Here is an 18,607-nt window from a genome sequence, read left to right on the forward strand (position 1 = left end):
TCTCAACAGACTGAATGTAAGGCTGCAAAATGTAGAAAACCATCACTGTTTGTCCAAAAACGACATGAGGAAACTTCCTCCAACATTTCATCAAAACGTCAACCTCCAAAACTGCAGTTTATGTCCCGTCGATGAGCCACGAAGCAACATGTGACTGAACACCAGACTGAGACTGGAAAAATCAAGAAGAAGTCACGTGGTTTCTGTCTGCAGGTGATCCAGAGCGGATTCCTCACAATGATGAGAAGTGAATAAAGTGCAAAAGAACAGAGTAAAATCAGAGTTTAATAAAAAATAAAAGCATTATAATCCTGTCACAGAGAGCTGCAGCTAATGATTATTTTCATTATGGATGAATCTGTTGATCATTTTCTCAATTAATCAATTTATTGTTTGGTCGTTAAAATGTCAGAAAATGGTGAAAAATGTCGACTCAAATGTCTTGTTTTGTCCTCAACATAAAAATATTCAGTTTGCCATCAGAGAGGAACCCTTGTAGTCAAGGATGTCACCAAGAGAGAACACCACACAATGTACAAGAACCTGTAGACTTGGGAACTTCGAACTGAATCTTCTGGGTTTCAGACTGTTGGACAAAAATGACATTAAACAACATCATGTTGGACTTTGGGACATTTTTCACTATTTTGTGAATCAATTAATCAATAATGAAAATAAATGTTACATTCGATGTAGCTTCACTGCTGGAAAAAAAAAAAGGTGTTTCCGACTCCTTCAATAACTTAGTGCTGATTGGAGGACAGATACTTCCTTGTTTGTCAAAAAATGACCCTCGACACCGACCGTGTTCCACAGCGAACGCTCTGCAGTAATCTAAAACATTCACGTTCTGAAGTTTTTGGGCTGAAACATGCAGAAACCACCTTTAAAATCCACGTCAGACTGCTGAAAAGAAAAGTACAACACCTCCTGGGAATAATCTCCCTCTTCCTGTCATATTAAGTCTGAGTGAACGCGGAGGTCGATCCGTCCTCGTCTCCTCGTCTCCTCGCCTGAAGACCATTCCTCAAACCTCCCCTGAAAAATAATCCCTCCGTCTTCTCATGACAGCCGCTCTGAAAAAATCAAACGGTGGCACAACATCAGATTAACCCTCGAGGCTTAAGTCCACTGAGGTCATCCAGCTTTAACTCGAGACACGAACGTCTGCTGGGAGGAAGATGATGATGAGGATGATGATGATGATGCACTCTGTGACATCACAGCGGGGCCAAATGAGGACAGGGGTATGGATCCATGACAGGAGGATTAATACGCCGACATGTGGCGAGAGAGTAAACCCAATCAGACGTGGACTGATGAGTCAAAGTTCTCACGGAGCTCGACATCTGTCCACGCCACGATGGAGGACGAGGCTCTTTAATGCCCCTGCAGGTTCTGGTTCTGGTTGTGGTTCTGGTTGTGGTTCTGATTCTGGGAGGGGGGCAACAGGCGGGTGACGTGGCCGATGCCTTTGGTGACGCCCTCCCTGAAGAGCAGCTTGGCGCCCAGTCGCAGGTACTCGGGGTGTTTGATGAAGCGGAAGCGAACCACAGCCCTCTCGCCTGTACGCAGCTCGTCCTGCGGCAGAGACGCGTAGTTACACACAAGCAGCCACAAGATGGCGACCTCATCACAAGCTTTATGTAAACAAGAGACCGACTGACCTTCCCATGAAGGCACTCCACGGTGGCCGTCTGCCTGACGTTGCCGACGTGCACGGTGACCTGTGAGCCCCGGCGGAAGGTCTTGGCGTGGAAGAGCAGGACGATGGCGGCTTCAAACTGACAGCAGATGGTCGGGTTCATCTTGGGACTGACCATCACCATGCCCTGTAACAACCAATCAGACATCACTGACATCACTTAGGGCTGTATGATGATATATCTCGTGTGACGATAGAAAAACATCCATCGTTTCATATTATACTCGTATTAGACCTGAAATGAAGTATTTTTAGTGTAAGACAACTTTGGTAATAAAATAAAATAAACAGCAGTGAAAAGAGTCCTGAAAATCTGTTCTGAGTACAAATCCTGTTACATCACTATAATATTACTCAAGAAAAATATTGAAATAAAAGTACAAAGTACTTTTCTCCAAAACTACTCAGAGTATTAGTTACTTTTTAATTGTTGATGTTTAATCAGTTCCACCAGGAAGCTATGATGTTGATGATTCACACAAATTCAGATCTCCATGACCCTGCAATTTTTATCCAGTCACCACAACTTTTCTGTAAATTTTGCAAATCGTTTTAGCTTCCTTTGAGTTCCACCAATCACAGAAGCTCCCCTCCTCTTCTCAATGAACCGACTCAGTGTTTAATCATTTATTATGTTTGGTATTTTGATTTTGTCACAGGTCCTGAAAAGAACACAAGGCTTGTCTTTGTTATTGACATCAACTCTGTGAGAACTTTTATATTTTGTTCTTGCCGTTCAGACTGAGTTCTTCTGACCTGTGAAATCCTCAGGTGACCGATTAATTAAATATCAATAGCAGTCATTCAATCGGAGGGGTTTCTGTTTCTTCACATCTTCAGTCACTTCCTGCTCTGTTCTGATTGGTGGTCACTGTCACCACTAAACCTGCTGCAGCATCTTTTTTTTTTAGTCTGCATGTCCTGGTTTTCATTGGTCTGTCTGAACTGAAAGCTTTTGGTCAAAGATCTTTCTTTCTGTGGTGCAGCTCCTTCAGGGTGGAATCAGCTCCTACATTATTACAGTTTCCAGGTCATGTGACCTCTGACCTTACGCAGCAGCGAGCGGTCAAAGTTCCCCAGAGCCAGCGTGGCGGCCTGTCCGGCCCTCAGCACCCTGCAGGCCGAGCGGTTCCTCTGGATACTGCCCACCTTCAGGTGCAGGAAGCGGCCTTCGTCAGTGGGACCGACCACCAGCCTCTCACCCTCCCGACACACTCCGCTGAAACACACACACACCGTCAGCGTTATTACTGCGATATACTGAGTACAAGTACACAAGAGGACTCACCTGTACACAAACAGTAGTTCTACTAAAGGAACAGTGGATGTTTAATTCTTTTTGAGTTGTTGATCAGTTTTTGTGTCTTTCTGATCTGTCTGGTTGAAATCTGTAAAAAACAACTCTTCAGACAAATGAACATGTTTGTAAAGAAGATTTTCTTCAACTTAAAATTATGAAAGGTCAGACAGAAATATCAGAGTAATCTCTCAGTGAGGAGAGGAGGCCTTGTGTCCACACAGTGTCTTCTCTGAGCGCTTCTAGTTGAAAATCTCTGAACGTCTCAGAACACCACTGGTGTCGTCTCCATCACTTTTTCCAGGCAAACAATCATATGTTAGATTGGGACTCTTCATCCTGGTAACCAAGGAAACGGAGGAGAATCTGCCTTTGTTTTGTTTTTTGTTAAAAGTGTCTGCGTGTTCAGCTCTCAGTTCTTCTGTAGCTTCTAACTGAATCTCTGTGGTCCGAGGTTTAGTTTCTCTCCAGCGTCGCTGTTTGTACTTTCAGGTTTCTGTTTTATTTCAGGTTCACTCTAATTTGACAGGAGTCGTGTTACATTACTGATGATGAAAACAACATTTACTGATCTTGCTGCTTCACAGTAAAAGCTTGTTGATAACAAAATATCAGGAGACTTTTATTATGAAGAATTTCGTCTTACAGCCACTCAGCTCAAGACACACCTTGTGTCTCCAGACACAAATTCCAGGGTTCCAACACCTTTTTCAAAGTTAAATTCAAGCACTTTTCAAGGATCTTCAAGATGCATTTTCAAGTTTTTCTTGCACCTTACAGCTGTGATAAATATTTATACACAGATGTGCGTCTGATGTCGGCATGTTTACAATTCAGCAGGCAGTGGCTGTTTACAGAGAGAAGACTGAGCAGATTCACGTAGGGATTTTTTTCCCTCTTCATGCTTAAAGTTGCTATAAAGTTGTCAGATCAGGCGTCTCCTCCTGTTCCCATCTGATGATATCCAGTTGTATTTTCCTGTAATTGGTCCAAACCACGTAGAAACAAAGTAAAGTAAACCAAGGTTCAGCTCTCTGAAGTTTAGTCTGACCTGTGCTGGTCTCTGTAGCTATTGTTTTTATATTTGTCTGCTGTCGCTTTTGTTTTATGTTTGCTTCTTTCTATATATGCATTTCTGTAATGTTTTAAACTATTTATTGTCCTGCTTTTAGCTTTTGTTTTTAATGATCTCAAATGCAATTTTAATGTTCTTTTATTGTTTCTATTTTAATGCATTTTCAAGTTCTGTAAAGCACCTTGAATTGCCTTGTGTATGAATGGTGCTATATAAATAAAATTGCCTTGCCTCTCACCTGTAAAGAGTTCCTCCCACGACAGTCCCAACATCAGGAACTGAGTAGATCTCATCCACCTGCAACACACACACACACACACAGACACACACACTGATCAGCTTAAAGTGTAGGACTTGTCCTCATTTGTTAATGTCAAATTACAGTGTTTCCCTCGTCTTGAACTCCTGCAGTGTCCCTGCAGCCTGTCCAAACTTCCCCGAGTCTGGGGAGGAAACAACTCAGTTCAATCAAAGATTGTCTATTTAACAACAACTGATGAGCTTGATGTATTTGTGCCTAACTGATGTGTGTGTGTGTGTGTGTGTGTGTGTGTGTGTGTGTGTGTGTGTGTGTGTGTGTGCACCTGGAACTCAGTGAGCTGCTGCATCAGCTCCTCCTGCTCCTTGCTGTTGCTCAGTGGTGGGAGGATGTTCAGGAAAACCTTCAGGAGGTCCAAACTCTCTCCAGACACACTGGACAGGGTGAAGATCGGCGTGATGCTACACACACACCCAAACACACACACACACACACACACACACACACACACACACACACACACACACACACACACACAGAGAAAACTTTAGTCATACTAATGTGTGTTTCTAATATTTTGTTCACTGTAGGACTGTGTGGACCCTGCAGACTGGGTGGACTGCAGTATTAGTAGTAGTATTAGTAGTATTTGTACCCACCATGCAGACTGGGTGAACTGCTGTGCGGCTGTCACAGCGTCGTCAGGGTTGGATACCACCATGGGAACCTTGTTGCAGCCCGGTTGCTTCAGGACTCGCTCCAGCTGCCGGACCGTTCGTTCCACGGTGCCTCGAGAGCAAAGGTCCACTTTACTGACCACGATGAAGATGGGAACTTTCAGCGCCATAGCCAGACCCAGGTGCTCCCGTGTTGTACCGGCTGGATGGGTGGAGACAGCAGGAACAGTGTAAGCGTGCAAACATCAAAATAAAATACTTCATCACCCAGAAACCATCTGGGAACCAGGCATTTAGTCCCAGGACAAGACAGATTTTACACTGGCACTGTTAAAAATGCATCATAATTAAGAATTCTAGGTCACTTCGTCCACACTGGTTTTCCATCATGGTTTCATTGTTTGACCTGTTCAAACAATAAACTGACTCTCAATTTAACAGATCACTTCTGCCCTCTAGTGGTGAATTTAATGTGTTATTTTTAATGTCTCCTCCAGCTGAGGAGTTTTTATTCATTTTACCACAATAAATCATTTCTAACAAATTAGGAATTCTAATGCTCAATCGATGCTCAATGAATTTGTCATTTAGAATTTTGTCAATCAAGTAAAATTTAATTGATCTACTATCAAAGATCTGAAATGTAACAGTTTATTTTTACAGGGTGTCTACATCTATCAGCAACTTGAATTTAAGACTTTTTATTTCAAGGTAAATTTTGCGGTAAAACTTAACTTTAAATGTGAAAATGTAGGCATCATCTTTCAAAAGTAAGAAAGTTAAAGAACATCCATCCAAACAAGTTTATCAGCAAAAACCTAAAAAAAAAACCTGTGACATGATAACAGAGAATCTGGGATTCAACTACTGCAGCTGGAGAGAATTTTAGACCTTTACAGCAAATAACAAATATTTAATTCAGTTTAATTTTATTTGTATAGTGCACAACGGGGCAGTTTTCAAATCGAGCAGGTCTGGACCCAGCTGTTCCCACCAACAGAAAACTGTGGTGAGGAAAACAGGTTTTAAAACTGTTTCATACTTTATAAGGCTTTTATTAGTAAATGTTTCATAGGCTCTGTCAGAATGATGAGCAACATGCTGCTGTGGAAATAAAGCTTTGACTGAGGAGGAAAAAACACAGTTGCTATGGTTCATTTTAATAATAAAAAAACAAAGATTAACTGATTGTTAATGTTACCAATGATCAATTAAAGAAAGTGCTTGCAATTTGCAGCCCTAAAACAAACAGTTCAGATACTTTTTTACTCTGTAATAAGTTAAGGAGACATTATCAACAAAGAGTACAAACCGACTAATCCAGAAATTATTGGAGGATTAACTGATACTCAAAGTAAGTCTTGTATATCATGACAGAACGTCTGACTGCTTCCTGTGCGTGACGTGTGGCTGCAGCTCACCGATGCCGGTGTTGGCGCTCACCACCAGCATGGCGAAGTCGGGGCAGTAGCTGGTGAGGCCGAAGATGGTCGTCTTCAGGTACTTGTGGTGTCCGGCCAGATCGATGAAGGTGATCATCTTGGACGAGCTCTCACAGATCTCCTCAGCTGTCCGCGACTCGCTGTAGTTCACAACCTGAGCCGTGAAAATAAAAACATTATCAGCTGACAGACTGTTATCAGCTTATTTAAAACTCCTGAGTGTTCGTAATGGTACCTGTCTCAAAAATCTGAATACATATATATTGATCAGACTGGACTGAATGGATATCGGCAGATCCAGTGTACCAGTGTAGGAAGCTAAGTGATGAACTGCTGTGGACAGAGTCAGCAGCAAAACCTAATTTAGATAAAAAATCAATATCAGTTTAATTTATACTATATTTAGAATATTTTTACTGCTCTACCTTCCTGTCTGACAGACTTATCTGACGAGTGATTGAAGTTAAATCCATTGTTTTATCAGTTTCTTCAAAGCCACCAGACTCCTTTAGTAAAAACAGTAATTTTACCTCCCAGAAGACATAAGTTACTGGTCGACCGCTGCCTCAGTTTGTCAGTTTGTTTGTGTTATTTTGTGAGTCACTCAATAACACAAAGTAACTTACTGGTCGAGCAGTAGACCAGCAACTCCTGTGTTCTGTGAACTAAAATGACTGATTTTGTCAGTGGAGTTTGGTTGGTTTGAAGAGAGTGACATTTGGCTTATGTAACGGCTGTTTCCCGACAGAAAAGTCTGTCTGACAGAAAGGTAAAGTGGTGAAAATATTCTAAATAAAATGTACACTTAAACTGAAAGATTTTTTAGGTGTCTAAAATACATGTTCCTGCTGACCCTGTCCACCCTTTTTGGAGAAAACTGTGAAAATAATGGTTAGTTGCAGCCCTAAAACCAATAATTAACATCTGTCTCTCTCTGTCTCTGTCCTCACCTCTCCTTTGCTGTTGAAGCCCAGGATCTCGAAGCTGATGCTGGACGTACGTCCGGTTTGGATCTCGTGCAGATGTCTGAAGAGGTTGAGCCGCGCTCGGCCTCGGCCGTTGTCCAGCTCGCCCTGCGTCAGGACGCCCAGCAGGGTCGACTTCCCCGAGTCCACGTTCCCCAGAACTGCCACCCGCAGGTCCAGGAACTGTCCCAGTCCAAAGCAACATGACAGACGAGAAGGAGTCAGTCTCTAATATGAGCCTGTTTAAAAAAGACTGAAGTGAATGTGAGGTGTGTCATGTTGTGGTCCGTTTTAATGTTTTAGTTACAGAGTGTGTTTAGTCCTTTTGAATGATTTCTTTTTCACTCTTGTTTAAGCAGATCTGAACTGCAGTCTGTACAAATAAAGGACGTATTTTATTTACTACTTTCATAAACTGCAAAGAAATGATGAACTAAGAAAACTTGACACTGACTGACGTGATGTGGATTGTTTTTACAGTTTCTAGAAGTGTATGATTGGATTTTTTTCACATGGTCTAGTGTATAAAAAGCAAACAAAACTCATTATATGAAATCACAGCACTCTAGAATGCAATAGATATCCATCAGCACCATCAAGTCGCGACCTCCTCAGCTCCACTCTTTTGTCCAAACATGGTCACTTCTGGCTCCAAAAACCAAAAAAAGGAGACTAAACGTTAAACTTATCCAGGACTTTGTTCCTGTGTTTCTGATTTTCTCGCTCGCACCACAGACTCATCTAACCGATGAGCAGAGAGAACGTTCTCACCTGACACTAACTGATGCTCTTTGGTTTTTGCTTTCATTATTTTCTATGTGAAAAGAAACTGAAGAGCAACAAGTTCAACTCATCCACTGATTCAGACCAGAACAAACAAACTGAAAACGCCTTTAAACGCATCACAGCAGGAGACCCAGACCCTCACCTGCTGATCATCAGGAACTTTTCGAACCAGGACTTCTGCGATTTTGCGAGTGTTTCTGTCCGAGTCGTAGTCCACCTCCCGCTCTCTGAGGAGAGTGATGTCAGCACCGACTCTGAGGAGACAGAGAAAGGAAAAACTTCATCGGACAGATCACGACTCACAGCACAGAGCTGAGCAGGTTTTAGATTCACTTCTCACCATCTGGTCTCAGTTTATTTCAGTGCGTTATAAAAAATGACCTGCAGTGACTTGAAACTCGAATGAAGAACAAATCATTGGCTTCTTTTATTGGCAGTTTTTTTTTTACTGACGTGTTTCTGCAGCTGAGAAGAGGGACTGATGAAGGTCCTTTCTGTTGTAAAACTCACATTCACATTATCTTTATTCCTTATTTATTCCTTTATTCTTGACAATATGACAAAATACAGAAAAGTGTTTTAGGTTTAGAGCTCACATTAGATTTGAGATCTCCTTGTGGGATTTTTGTCTCTCCTCGTACTCAGCCAGGTGTTTCAGCTTGAAGTGGTCAATTCTTTTGCTGTTAGTCTTCTTGCACTTCTTACATTTTGCTGTGGTTTGTTAATCTGTCCATTATTTTCTTGATTAATCGATTATTAATACATCAGTGGTTTGGTCTGTAAAATGTGAAAAATGCTGATCAGTGTTTCCCAAAATCAAAGATGATGTCCTCAAATGTCTTGTTTTGTCCACAACTCAGAGATTTTCAGTTTAGTGTCAGAAAGGAGGAAAGAAACCAGAAAATATTCACGTTTAAGAAGCTGAAATCAGAGATTTTTTTTCTCAAAAAGTTACTCAAACTGAATACTGATTAACAAAATAGTAGGCGATTAATTTAATCAATTTATAATCGATGAATCAGTGCAGCTCTGAATGAAAAGGAGACCCAGAGTTTATCTAATACTCATAAAAGTATTTGTGTGTAAACTTCATTACATACAAAAAGTATGCAGGATATTTAACAGGAATGTTTTCAGCTGACAGTGGTGACCTACTTCTCTGCCATCCTCTTTAAGGTCTTGAGCGAGGCCTTCATGTCGGCCTCGGTCAGGCCGACCAGCAGGCCGTTGTCCTCCACTCCGATCTGGTAGACGGCCTCGCCGCGGCCCTCCTGCAGACGCCACTTCAGCTGCGTGGCCAGATGCTCAAAGCGATACTGAGTGGGATTAACCAGCTTCAACTACGACAGCAGCAGAGACGGAAACAGACGTGTGAGGGAACACAAGATGGAGGATGGAGGATAAGATGAGATAAGATAAAATAAGATAATACTTTATTAGTCCCAAGGCAGGAAAGTGGATTGTAAAATAGAAAGAGGCATTAATAAAAAACAGTGAATAATCAAGAGAAGATATTAAAAAACACTAAACTGTACTGTAAATAAAAGCCGGACTGATATATTCTCATGTAGGGCTGCAGTTTAAGATTATTTTTATTATTAAATAATCTGTCAAACGTTTTCTCCATTTATAAATAAACTAGTTTGTCTATAATCCGTAAATAGTAAAAATGCCCATTAGGTCATGTTTAAATGATTAGAAATGTTTTGTCTGACAGTTTAAAACCTGAAGATGATCAGTTTGATTATCATTTATGACAAAATAAAAGCATCAAATCCTCACATCTGAAAAGCAGCAAACATTTAATGCAATAATGTCTAAAACAATTATTTGATTATTAAAACAGCTGCTGATTTATTTTCTGTCTAATTAAATCATAAATAATAGCAAAATAGTCACAGAGACATTTTTCACCACAGAGCACTTTTACTTAGTACTCAGTACAAAGTTTGTCCATCAGGGAGCGCTGATGAGTTGATTTTTTTATTTTTTAACACTGTAAAATCTTCCACTCACTAAATAACTTGGTCTTAAATAACCTCATTTATTAACTAAAGGACCCTTATCAGAAATGTTTGATTAGTTTATGTGTTTATGTTCAAAAATCAATATTACCCTAACCCTTTAGAAACTCTCACATATTAATATTGATGTTGGCCTCAAATGTCCAGAATCATTCCAGCTATAAATTACAACTATAAATAAAAAACACAAATATAACATTCTGTTAAAGTTGTGATGATGTGATATTTGTTGAGGTTTGTACCAAACAAAATGTTTCAAGACTTTTAGGTCAGTTCATCTCCGCAGCCTCAGTATAATGCTGTTTTATTACACGTTTTTACTTTTTCAAGAAATTGTGATTTGGTTCTGTGATTTGGATTTTGCACTTGGTTATACTGCGATTTCAAAAATACTGCGATTAATTGTGCAACCATAATGAAAATGCAACTTAGAAAACATACATTTTCATACATACCAACATTATACTACTAATACTACTACTTATTATAATAATAATAATAATAATAATAATAATGATAGTAGTAGTAACATAATGCTTCTAAATTGACTAAGAGGCTAAAATTAAAAGTTTGTACTGAGGATGGAACAAAAAAAATATAAAGGTTTTAATATTTTATATAAGTTGTAACAGTGCAGTCAGTGTTTTTTTCTCTAAACTCAGAGCACAGAGATACAGTGTTTTATAGATAAAGTGTTTAACAGTCAGTCTACAAAGTCTGTTGTGAGTCACACTGAGGTTAAATTAAATCTCAACACTCATCAAATATCTACACAGTTATAATTATTTAAATTGACATTAGCCAGTCAGTGGTGTGACAAAACATAGGATTTCGAAATATTTTAAATTAAAGTTAAGACATTTCTAAGAATTTAATTTATTACTAGTTTATGGTCACACTGGACAAGGCATGAAATCTATTCAAGAGAACCAGTAGAGACCATAAGGACTACAATTATTTATTGATATTTACATCACATTTTGTCAGAACTTCTGAGCAGTATATAACAATCAGGATGGCCACACTTATTTTAATTATCAATGAATCTGCTCTTTTTGTCTATGAAATGTCAGAAAGTTGTTAAAAGTGCTTGTTATAATTTTCTACCTAACCTGCAGATATTCAGTTTACTATCATTTATAACAAAGAATCCTCCAATTTAAGAAGATTGATCCAGCAAATGTTTGGCATTTCTGCTTAAAAATGACAAAAATATTGTTTTCTGATCAAAATAGTTGCTCAATATTTGGTCAAGCAACTAATCAATAAATGAATATAACTGTTGCAGCTCTAATGACAATAATCTAATACCATCATTAATTAATCATTAAACATGACATAGGCCAGGTTAAGCTGAACTTAAAACTAACTACATAATTTAAGATCCACAAGTGAATTTTAAATAAACTCAAAGTTCTGGAGCAACAGCAGTGGAGATTTGGAATAGAATGGAGCATTTTTGCCAAAATCACATAGAAAGACATTTAATATTTAATGTTACTAAAAAAAACTCTAAGAACATTGGCAATTAAATTAATAATTAATATACACTTAATTAATTCATAGCATTGATGCTCCCTAAAACATCATCAGTACCTTCACTGAGAGCTCAGGAAGAAATGAGAAAAGTATTAAAAATACTCTAGTAAATACATATAATAAATACAGTAGTTTTTTGTTTGCATTGAAAATACTGCAGACCCACGCAGCGCTCCTATCTTCACTGACTGTTTAGTAATAAAAATACATTCTGTAGTTCATATTGTGGCATGAAAAAAACCTGCAGTGCATGAAATCAGAGCAGGAAATAAAGTGTTTGTTACCTTGTACTCAATGTTTCCTTCTTCAGCCTGGAAAGAGACGGACAGAAGACAGATGAGGACACACAACATTAGGTTAATGTCAAAAACAAGGAACTAATCATTGCATGTGTACAAGATATGGCCAAAAGTATGTGGACACCCTTGTCCACACAGAATGAAACTTGTTATTGAACTTTGCAAGATAACTTTTACCGTTTTTTTCTAACACTGTTACCATACTATATGCTATTTACGTAAAACGAACAAATGTTAATCACTATGTGTGTATTTCATTAAAATTCTCTGAACATTTTCTAACAAATAGTCATTTTGAAGACCCTCCAGCCTTGACATGCACCATGTCCCCTAAGCACCAATTTCCGACTAGGAGAGAATGTTAACCTAACTCCATTAACAATTCACGTAATTTAAATAGCCTTTCGACCAGTTAAACTTTAATCACAATGTAAAAGTTAACTAGGATCACTTCCTAAATGGACAAGGTAAATTTGTCTATTCGGCATAAATTATTTCACCTTATTATCTGTTAGCACCGCTCTTTCCTCTGTAATTCCAGGTTTCTCCATCGAGTTAGCAGTGGTTTTTAGTGTTAGACTATTCTAAAAGTTTGAAGCTAAAGTGGTAAAAGAAACACTGCTTCGAGTCTTTGAGGCAGAAGCCGAATTATTAATTGGTCTTTACTCTTTTTGAAAAGATCTTCAGTAAACCTCCATGGTCATTGTGCGTTAACCACTCAGATAAAATGATTTATAATTGTGAGATATTTAAGTGCAGTTTGGGGTGACGTTTTCGCCAGGCGAGAGAGGAGCAGACACTGTCGGCAGGGGCTCCTACATAAAGTCTAGCTCACAATTACAATATTTTCAGGGCATGTTATAGATATTTTATTAGTGTGGTGTAAACATTATGTGTCAGTAATTAACCAGAAACTAGCTCAGGTTAGCTGTGGCACCATTAGCTAACCTAGATGGCTAGTTTAGCGGGCTGAGTGTCCCGTTAATCCCCCTGCTAATCTAGAAGGGAACCCTTGTTTTGAGAAAACCTCGCGAGACCTGTACGCATTGTTTCTCCATTTTCTCCATCACACGCTGACTACGTTTCTAATGTGACAACGACGAGGTTGTAATATGAGCAGATTTGTGGACAGAAAACACATCATTATGTTAGGGACAGACCATGGTTAAAGTCATAATAACCACTCTCGCGAGATTTTTCGCGGTTCTGGGGTTCCCTTCTGGACACGACTCTACAGAACGGATTCAAGCTACCTCCGGTGGGAAATACGGTGGCGGTGTTTTGTTGTTCCTGTTGTTCTTTTTGTTTCTTCTTCTCCGGCCTCGTTTGCCTCTTCTCGTTCGCGACTTTTTCGATGTTTTCTTGCCATTATTACCACATCCCTGTCCGTGTCTGCCGTGCCCGGGCGACACTGCACCACTCTCGGACAAATCCACCATCGCTGAGCTCGTTGAGTCCGCGGCAGCCTGAAACGTGAGATTACCGGGAGCAGTCTGAACTCACGGTGATAAAAATATACTATTGATGATCATATTAATAATAATCCAATTCCTAACATCACATCTACCAAAACACACGGCCTGCCTGTGTGAAGACCTGCGGTGGAGGATGCTCTCTCCTCAGCATCACCAACTCTACAAGTCTGCTTCAATAAATACAACACAGCTTCCGGTTACTTTCAAAATAATTTCATCCAAAAATTTTCCAAACAGGAAACGGGTGTAAAATTCAACATAAAAGTGCAACAGTGGCTTAGATTTGTTTTGCTGAAAAGTAACTAGGTACATTTACTCAAGGACAGTGTTTAAATACAAATTTGAGGTAGGTTACTTTTACTTGAGTAAAGGATCTCCACCACTGCTGTGATAAAAAAATATTTAACAGTAGTTTAGAGTGATAAATAAGGAATGACACAAGGGTTGCAAAATGTAAGCAATTAGTAATTACTAATCAGCTCTGTAAACAGGAAAAATAACAGTGAGCACATATTTAAGTGCACAAATCCAATTTATTTTAAAAATGAAATTAAATATGAGACAAAGAAGACATGCATTTGTTTTGGAAGTTGTCTTCCCTCTGCGTCAACTCTTCTATTGTATTAACATTACTCACTACAGCCGCTGTGCTGTAATGCCACAGCTGGAACCAAGAAAAATAAAACTACTGGCTGGAAACGGTAGAACGATAATGAGGCACAATCTCTACTTTGCAAGCTCTCGTGGGCCACATAAAATAAGACACCAGGCCGTATTTGGCCCACAGGCCTTTAGTTTGAAACGTGCCTTAATCAGTCATTGGTAACAAACAGCAATTGATTAAATGATTAATCATAGTTTTGTATTAAAAAAATTAAATATACAAATACCAAATGTTTTCCCCCGTCAGTTAAAGCTGTCTTTTCCCAGCAACATATTGCATTTTGTGTGACAGCGCTGCTGCAGGCGTCTTTTTACAACCTCTGAAGGGAAGCGTGCCAGAAAAAGAACCACATAGCCTATGAAACATATAAAGCTTACACATGTTAAGCGCATATAATTGAGTATCAAATTAGAGCTGCAATGATTAATCAATTCTTAAATTAATTGTCACATATTTTGGTAATTGATTAATCAGCTTGAGTCATTTTTATTTAAAGAAAAAAAGTCAAAATGTGAATGTGAATATTTCCTCATTTCTTTACTCCTCTATGACAGAAAACTGAATATCTTTGGGATGAAGATAAAACAAGACATTTAAGGACGTCGTCTCAGGCTCTGGGAAGCACTGATCAACATTTTTTCAGCATTTTCTACCATTTGATCAATCAGCATTGAAAATAATTAGTTGCAGCCCTATATCAGATAACATGCGGAGGATGGTCATAAAAATGATCCCTGCTATATTTTATTTGTTAGTAGATCAATTAAATTCGTAATGGCTGATAAATCAGTCTGTAACGGACTGCATTTTATACAGAACTTCTCTAGTCTGTCAGTCACTCTGAGAACTTTCTACCTACATTCATACAAACTGATGCCGGGCAATTTACAGTTCAGTACCTTTGCAAAGGATACGAACCACTGATCCTCAGATTATTGATCAACCTGCTCTGCCTCCTGAACCACAGCTGCTTCATTTCTTTAACAAAATGATGATTATGATGAATACAAACAATAAAAAACATCAGACACCCATCTAAACCTCTTTCCATTTTATTCATTTCCATAGAAAGAACGTGTGAGAAAACCAGTATTATTAGTTGGTACATTATTGGTAATCATGTCAAAAACTAACAAATTTAAAATGTACAGTCAGGAGAATATTGCTGTAATAACGTTTGATTGTAGATCACATCTTAAACCCTGACTGTCACCTTAAATTTACCTTTTAAGTAGCTTTAAAGTAAAAAGATTTATACAACCAAAACACAAATGTATGATCTGTTTTCATGTTCCAGTATGTTAAAGACTCCACACCACAGGCTGTAGCTACAGAAAATATAGTTGTAAAAATTGTTCTAACTCAAATCCACACCACAGCTAAAAAGCTGCGGTCCAGAGTCACCCATCAACTTCACTTTTATAACCATATTTTTATATTTATAGTTATTGTTCATGGTGTGGACGGCCCTTTACTGCAGCTGTATAACACTGAGGTAAATATTCTAACTCAGGTGTTGGCGGGAACTTAAGTACAGAACAAATGTGGAGAACCCAAACAGAACTGAGTTCTACAGACCTGACGAAGACATACATCATCTATAAGTTTAGATCACTCAAAGAGAAAGTGACAGCATTTTAAACCTGTGTGAGTGAGCTTGAATACGAACCATATAAATGATTGATCAGAAAAATTATTACAACCAGTCCTTGTTTTGGTTGCAAGCAAGAAGCAATAAAAATTGAATGACTGAGTTAATGAATAGGGTAAATAAAAGTATTTTTTATTTTAAAAGTCAATAACCACTTGTCTGGATGACTAAACAAATGTCAAAAACCCAACAGCTACTGAAAAGGTGTTTACAAAATCATAATTAACCATTTGGTCCTTAAAAAATCAGGATAAAGTGAGAAAAGCCCATTATAGTCGATTAATATTAATCACAGTCCAAAACCCAGAGATATTTGGTTTGAAAGAGAACTTTTTGCAGCTGTGTAGTTGTCACATATCTGGTAATTCTGGCAGTTGAGATCAGGGCACTGCAGCCATTTAAATTTCCATTTTTATCAGCTCCTTCTCTTTTCAACGCCACAACCTTTACAGCTTCACTGTTTTATGAGTCATTCCTGACACCTTGAGCATCAGTCAGTCAGATATATTGGGCGCCTTTTCAAACTTCAGGATCTCCTCTAGATTTGTTTAAATAAAGTTCTGCATGTTGTAAAGAATTTCTTTCTTTATGTGTTTGTCGTCATTGTGGTGAAAGAGTTAAAGGAGTTAATGAACTACATTGTAGATCACAACTAAACTTGCATATTTACAGTGAATCTTCTTTGAATATCATCAGTCTACGTGGTTTGATTGACAGGACAGATGATCAGAGGTGCAGAGTTTTTACCACCATCATTATTACAGGGGCAGAAGTATGGGAGGAGTTTCTTAGTGAAGGAGCAGCCAGTAAAGGAGTAGATAAGAGCTGCAGCATCTACATCATAAAAGGAGACCAGACCCTCCTCATAATCCACAAACACCCCCACCTTCTCAGGCTGAGACTTCAGAGAGAGACGTGTTACAGGGCCAACAAGAGCTTCATACTGATTCCCCTTTCTCAGCCATATACTCCAGTAACCATTCTGAGGCCTCGGCTTGATGTCTCCCTTCCTGTTGATCGACTCTCTGGCCACTCCTAAATTCCATTCAGTCTTTCCTTTAACCTGAACCTCAAAGTAAAATCTGCCTGAAGAGAAACTCTCCTTTCCTAAGACAAAAAAACAGTAAGAAAATCTCTCTGGGTTGTTTGGGAGATTCTTCTTCACACCACCATGTTTAACTTGTTTCCCATCATCAGACAGGATGAGTTTAGGATGTGCTGTATCAGGATCAAGAGTCACGTCCACTGCATACTGCTGGACCCTCTTCAGCTCAGACTCAGTGAGCAGCTTCTTCATCTCTTTACTGAGTGCCTCCTCCAGCTGAGCCACAGCTGTCATCACAGTCCCCTCAAATGGTGGTGGACAGATGCTGACCTCTGTCCAGTCTTTGGTTGGGGCGTCCTTCAGGGACTGGACATTCTGGAGGAGATGGAAGTGGTCTTCAAAGCATGAGAGCTGCTGTAGCTCAGTGCTTCTCTTCATCAGCTCTGAGATTTCTTGTTCCAGCTCTTTGATGGATTCTTCAGCCTGTTTCTTCGTCGTACTCTGCTTCTCTTCGATCGTTTTGATGAGTTCATTCAGGCCTCTCTCAACAGACGCCTTCAGAGCAGTGAAGACCTGAACACCTTCTGCTGTCTCTCTGTCTGCAGCTTCCTTGCTGAGGTCGACTGAATGTTTGATCTCCTGAATCTTCAGTTGTCTTTTCTGGATCATCTCCTGAATTTCAGCCTCTGTCTTCCCCAGCTCTGCCTTCTTTTCTTCATATTCTTCTTTCAGAGGAACAAACTCATGTGTCTTGTGGTCAGAAACAGTGCAGAGCATGCAGACACACATCTGGTCAGTCTTACAGAACAGCTCCAGAGGTTTATCGTGCTTCATACACATCTTGCCCTCCAGGTTCTCTACAGGGTCGATCAGCTGATGTCTTTTCAGACATGAAGCTGTCAGATGAGGCTCCAGGTGAGTCTCACAGTAGGAGACCAGACACACCAGGCAGGACTTCAGGGCCTTCAGTTTGGTTCCAGTGCAGACGTCACAGGGAACTTCTTCTGGTTTGGACATTTGTTGATCAGAACTGCTGCTGCTGGATTTCTGATGAGCTGACTGTCTGAACTGAGCAGCCATCTCAGAGAACAAAGTGTTGACTCTCAGCTGAGGCTTTGTGTTAAAAACCTCTTTACACATGGGACACTGGCACCTGCCACTGATACTCCAGTGTTCAGTGATGCAGTTTTTGCAGAAGTTGTGTCCACATGGTGTGCTGACTGGATCAGTGAAGACATCCAGACAGATGGAGCACAGGAACTGATCTTCAGACAGCAGACAGCTGACAGCAGCCATATCTACACACTGAAAACAGAATTAAATTTGTATAAAATGTAAATGTTTTATGAAACAAGTGGTTCAGAAATATCAAAGTATAACTAAGAATGACAGGCACCAACAACAGGTTGGAAGACAAAATACAAGTGGTAAAGAAAGGAATGGCAAGAATCCTCAAGTGACAACACCCATTTTACGTAGTGTAAATGAAAAGAATGACATTTTATTTACAGAAGTACTGATTATTTATCATATGACTGTTGCATATAAGGTTATGCAACTTTGTTATGCACTTAACTGAACTGTCCTTTTGACAAGGAAGAAAAAGTCAGGAAAAAGTAATCTTTCAGTTCTTTCTGATCAGAATTTAAATTCTGAGTTAGAATCAGCTGAATCACGGTAAGTATCATCTTCTGTACTCACCAG

At 39.4% G+C, this 18,607-nt stretch overlaps 2 protein-coding genes across 2 annotated transcripts; both read right to left on the reverse strand.

Annotated features, from left to right (window-relative positions):
• Positions 1-1,004: 1,004 nt before the first annotated feature.
• On the reverse strand, positions 1,005-13,703 carry LOC146329341 (GTP-binding protein 2-like). The gene is made up of 12 exons (XM_084714592.1): positions 13,322-13,703; positions 12,054-12,080; positions 9,362-9,546; positions 8,349-8,460; positions 7,406-7,603; positions 6,435-6,609; positions 4,996-5,215; positions 4,662-4,797; positions 4,316-4,374; positions 2,753-2,924; positions 1,668-1,832; positions 1,005-1,581 (listed from the first exon to the last, which is right to left on the reverse strand). Exons 1-12 carry the CDS (start codon positions 13,505-13,507, stop codon positions 1,381-1,383), a joined length of 1,836 nt encoding a protein of 611 aa, XP_084570718.1. The 5' UTR covers positions 13,508-13,703; the 3' UTR covers positions 1,005-1,380.
• A 1,483-nt stretch (positions 13,704-15,186) lies between these two features.
• Positions 15,187-18,199, reverse strand: LOC146329342 (E3 ubiquitin-protein ligase TRIM21-like). Its single transcript, XM_084714575.1, has one exon. The coding sequence runs from the start codon at positions 18,197-18,199 to the stop codon at positions 16,556-16,558; it is 1,644 nt and encodes a 547-aa protein (XP_084570701.1). The 3' UTR covers positions 15,187-16,555.
• Positions 18,200-18,607: the final 408 nt, after the last annotated feature.

The sequence above is a fragment of the Lutjanus erythropterus genome, chromosome 3 (assembly GCF_056507025.1).
Source record: "Lutjanus erythropterus isolate fLutEry1 chromosome 3, fLutEry1.hap2, whole genome shotgun sequence".
NCBI classification, from domain to species: domain Eukaryota; kingdom Metazoa; phylum Chordata; class Actinopteri; order Lutjaniformes; family Lutjanidae; genus Lutjanus; species Lutjanus erythropterus.

Bases quoted from the DNA above. Each gene is read 5' to 3' on its own strand.
- LOC146329341 (XM_084714592.1), bottom strand. From the start codon at position 13,507: ATGGTGGATTTGTCCGAGAGTGGTGCAGTGTCGCCCGGGCACGGCAGA. The intron at 8,461-9,361 runs GTAGGTCACCAC...CTGTCTCCTCAG, and splicing joins TTAAAGAGGATGGCAGAGAA to AGTCGGTGCTGACATCACTC. The intron at 4,798-4,995 runs GTGGGTACAAAT...GTGTGTGTGTAG, and splicing joins CAGTTCACCCAGTCTGCATG to CATCACGCCGATCTTCACCC.
- LOC146329342 (XM_084714575.1), bottom strand. From the start codon at position 18,199: ATGGCTGCTGTCAGCTGTCTGCTGTCTGAAGATCAGTTCCTGTGCTCC.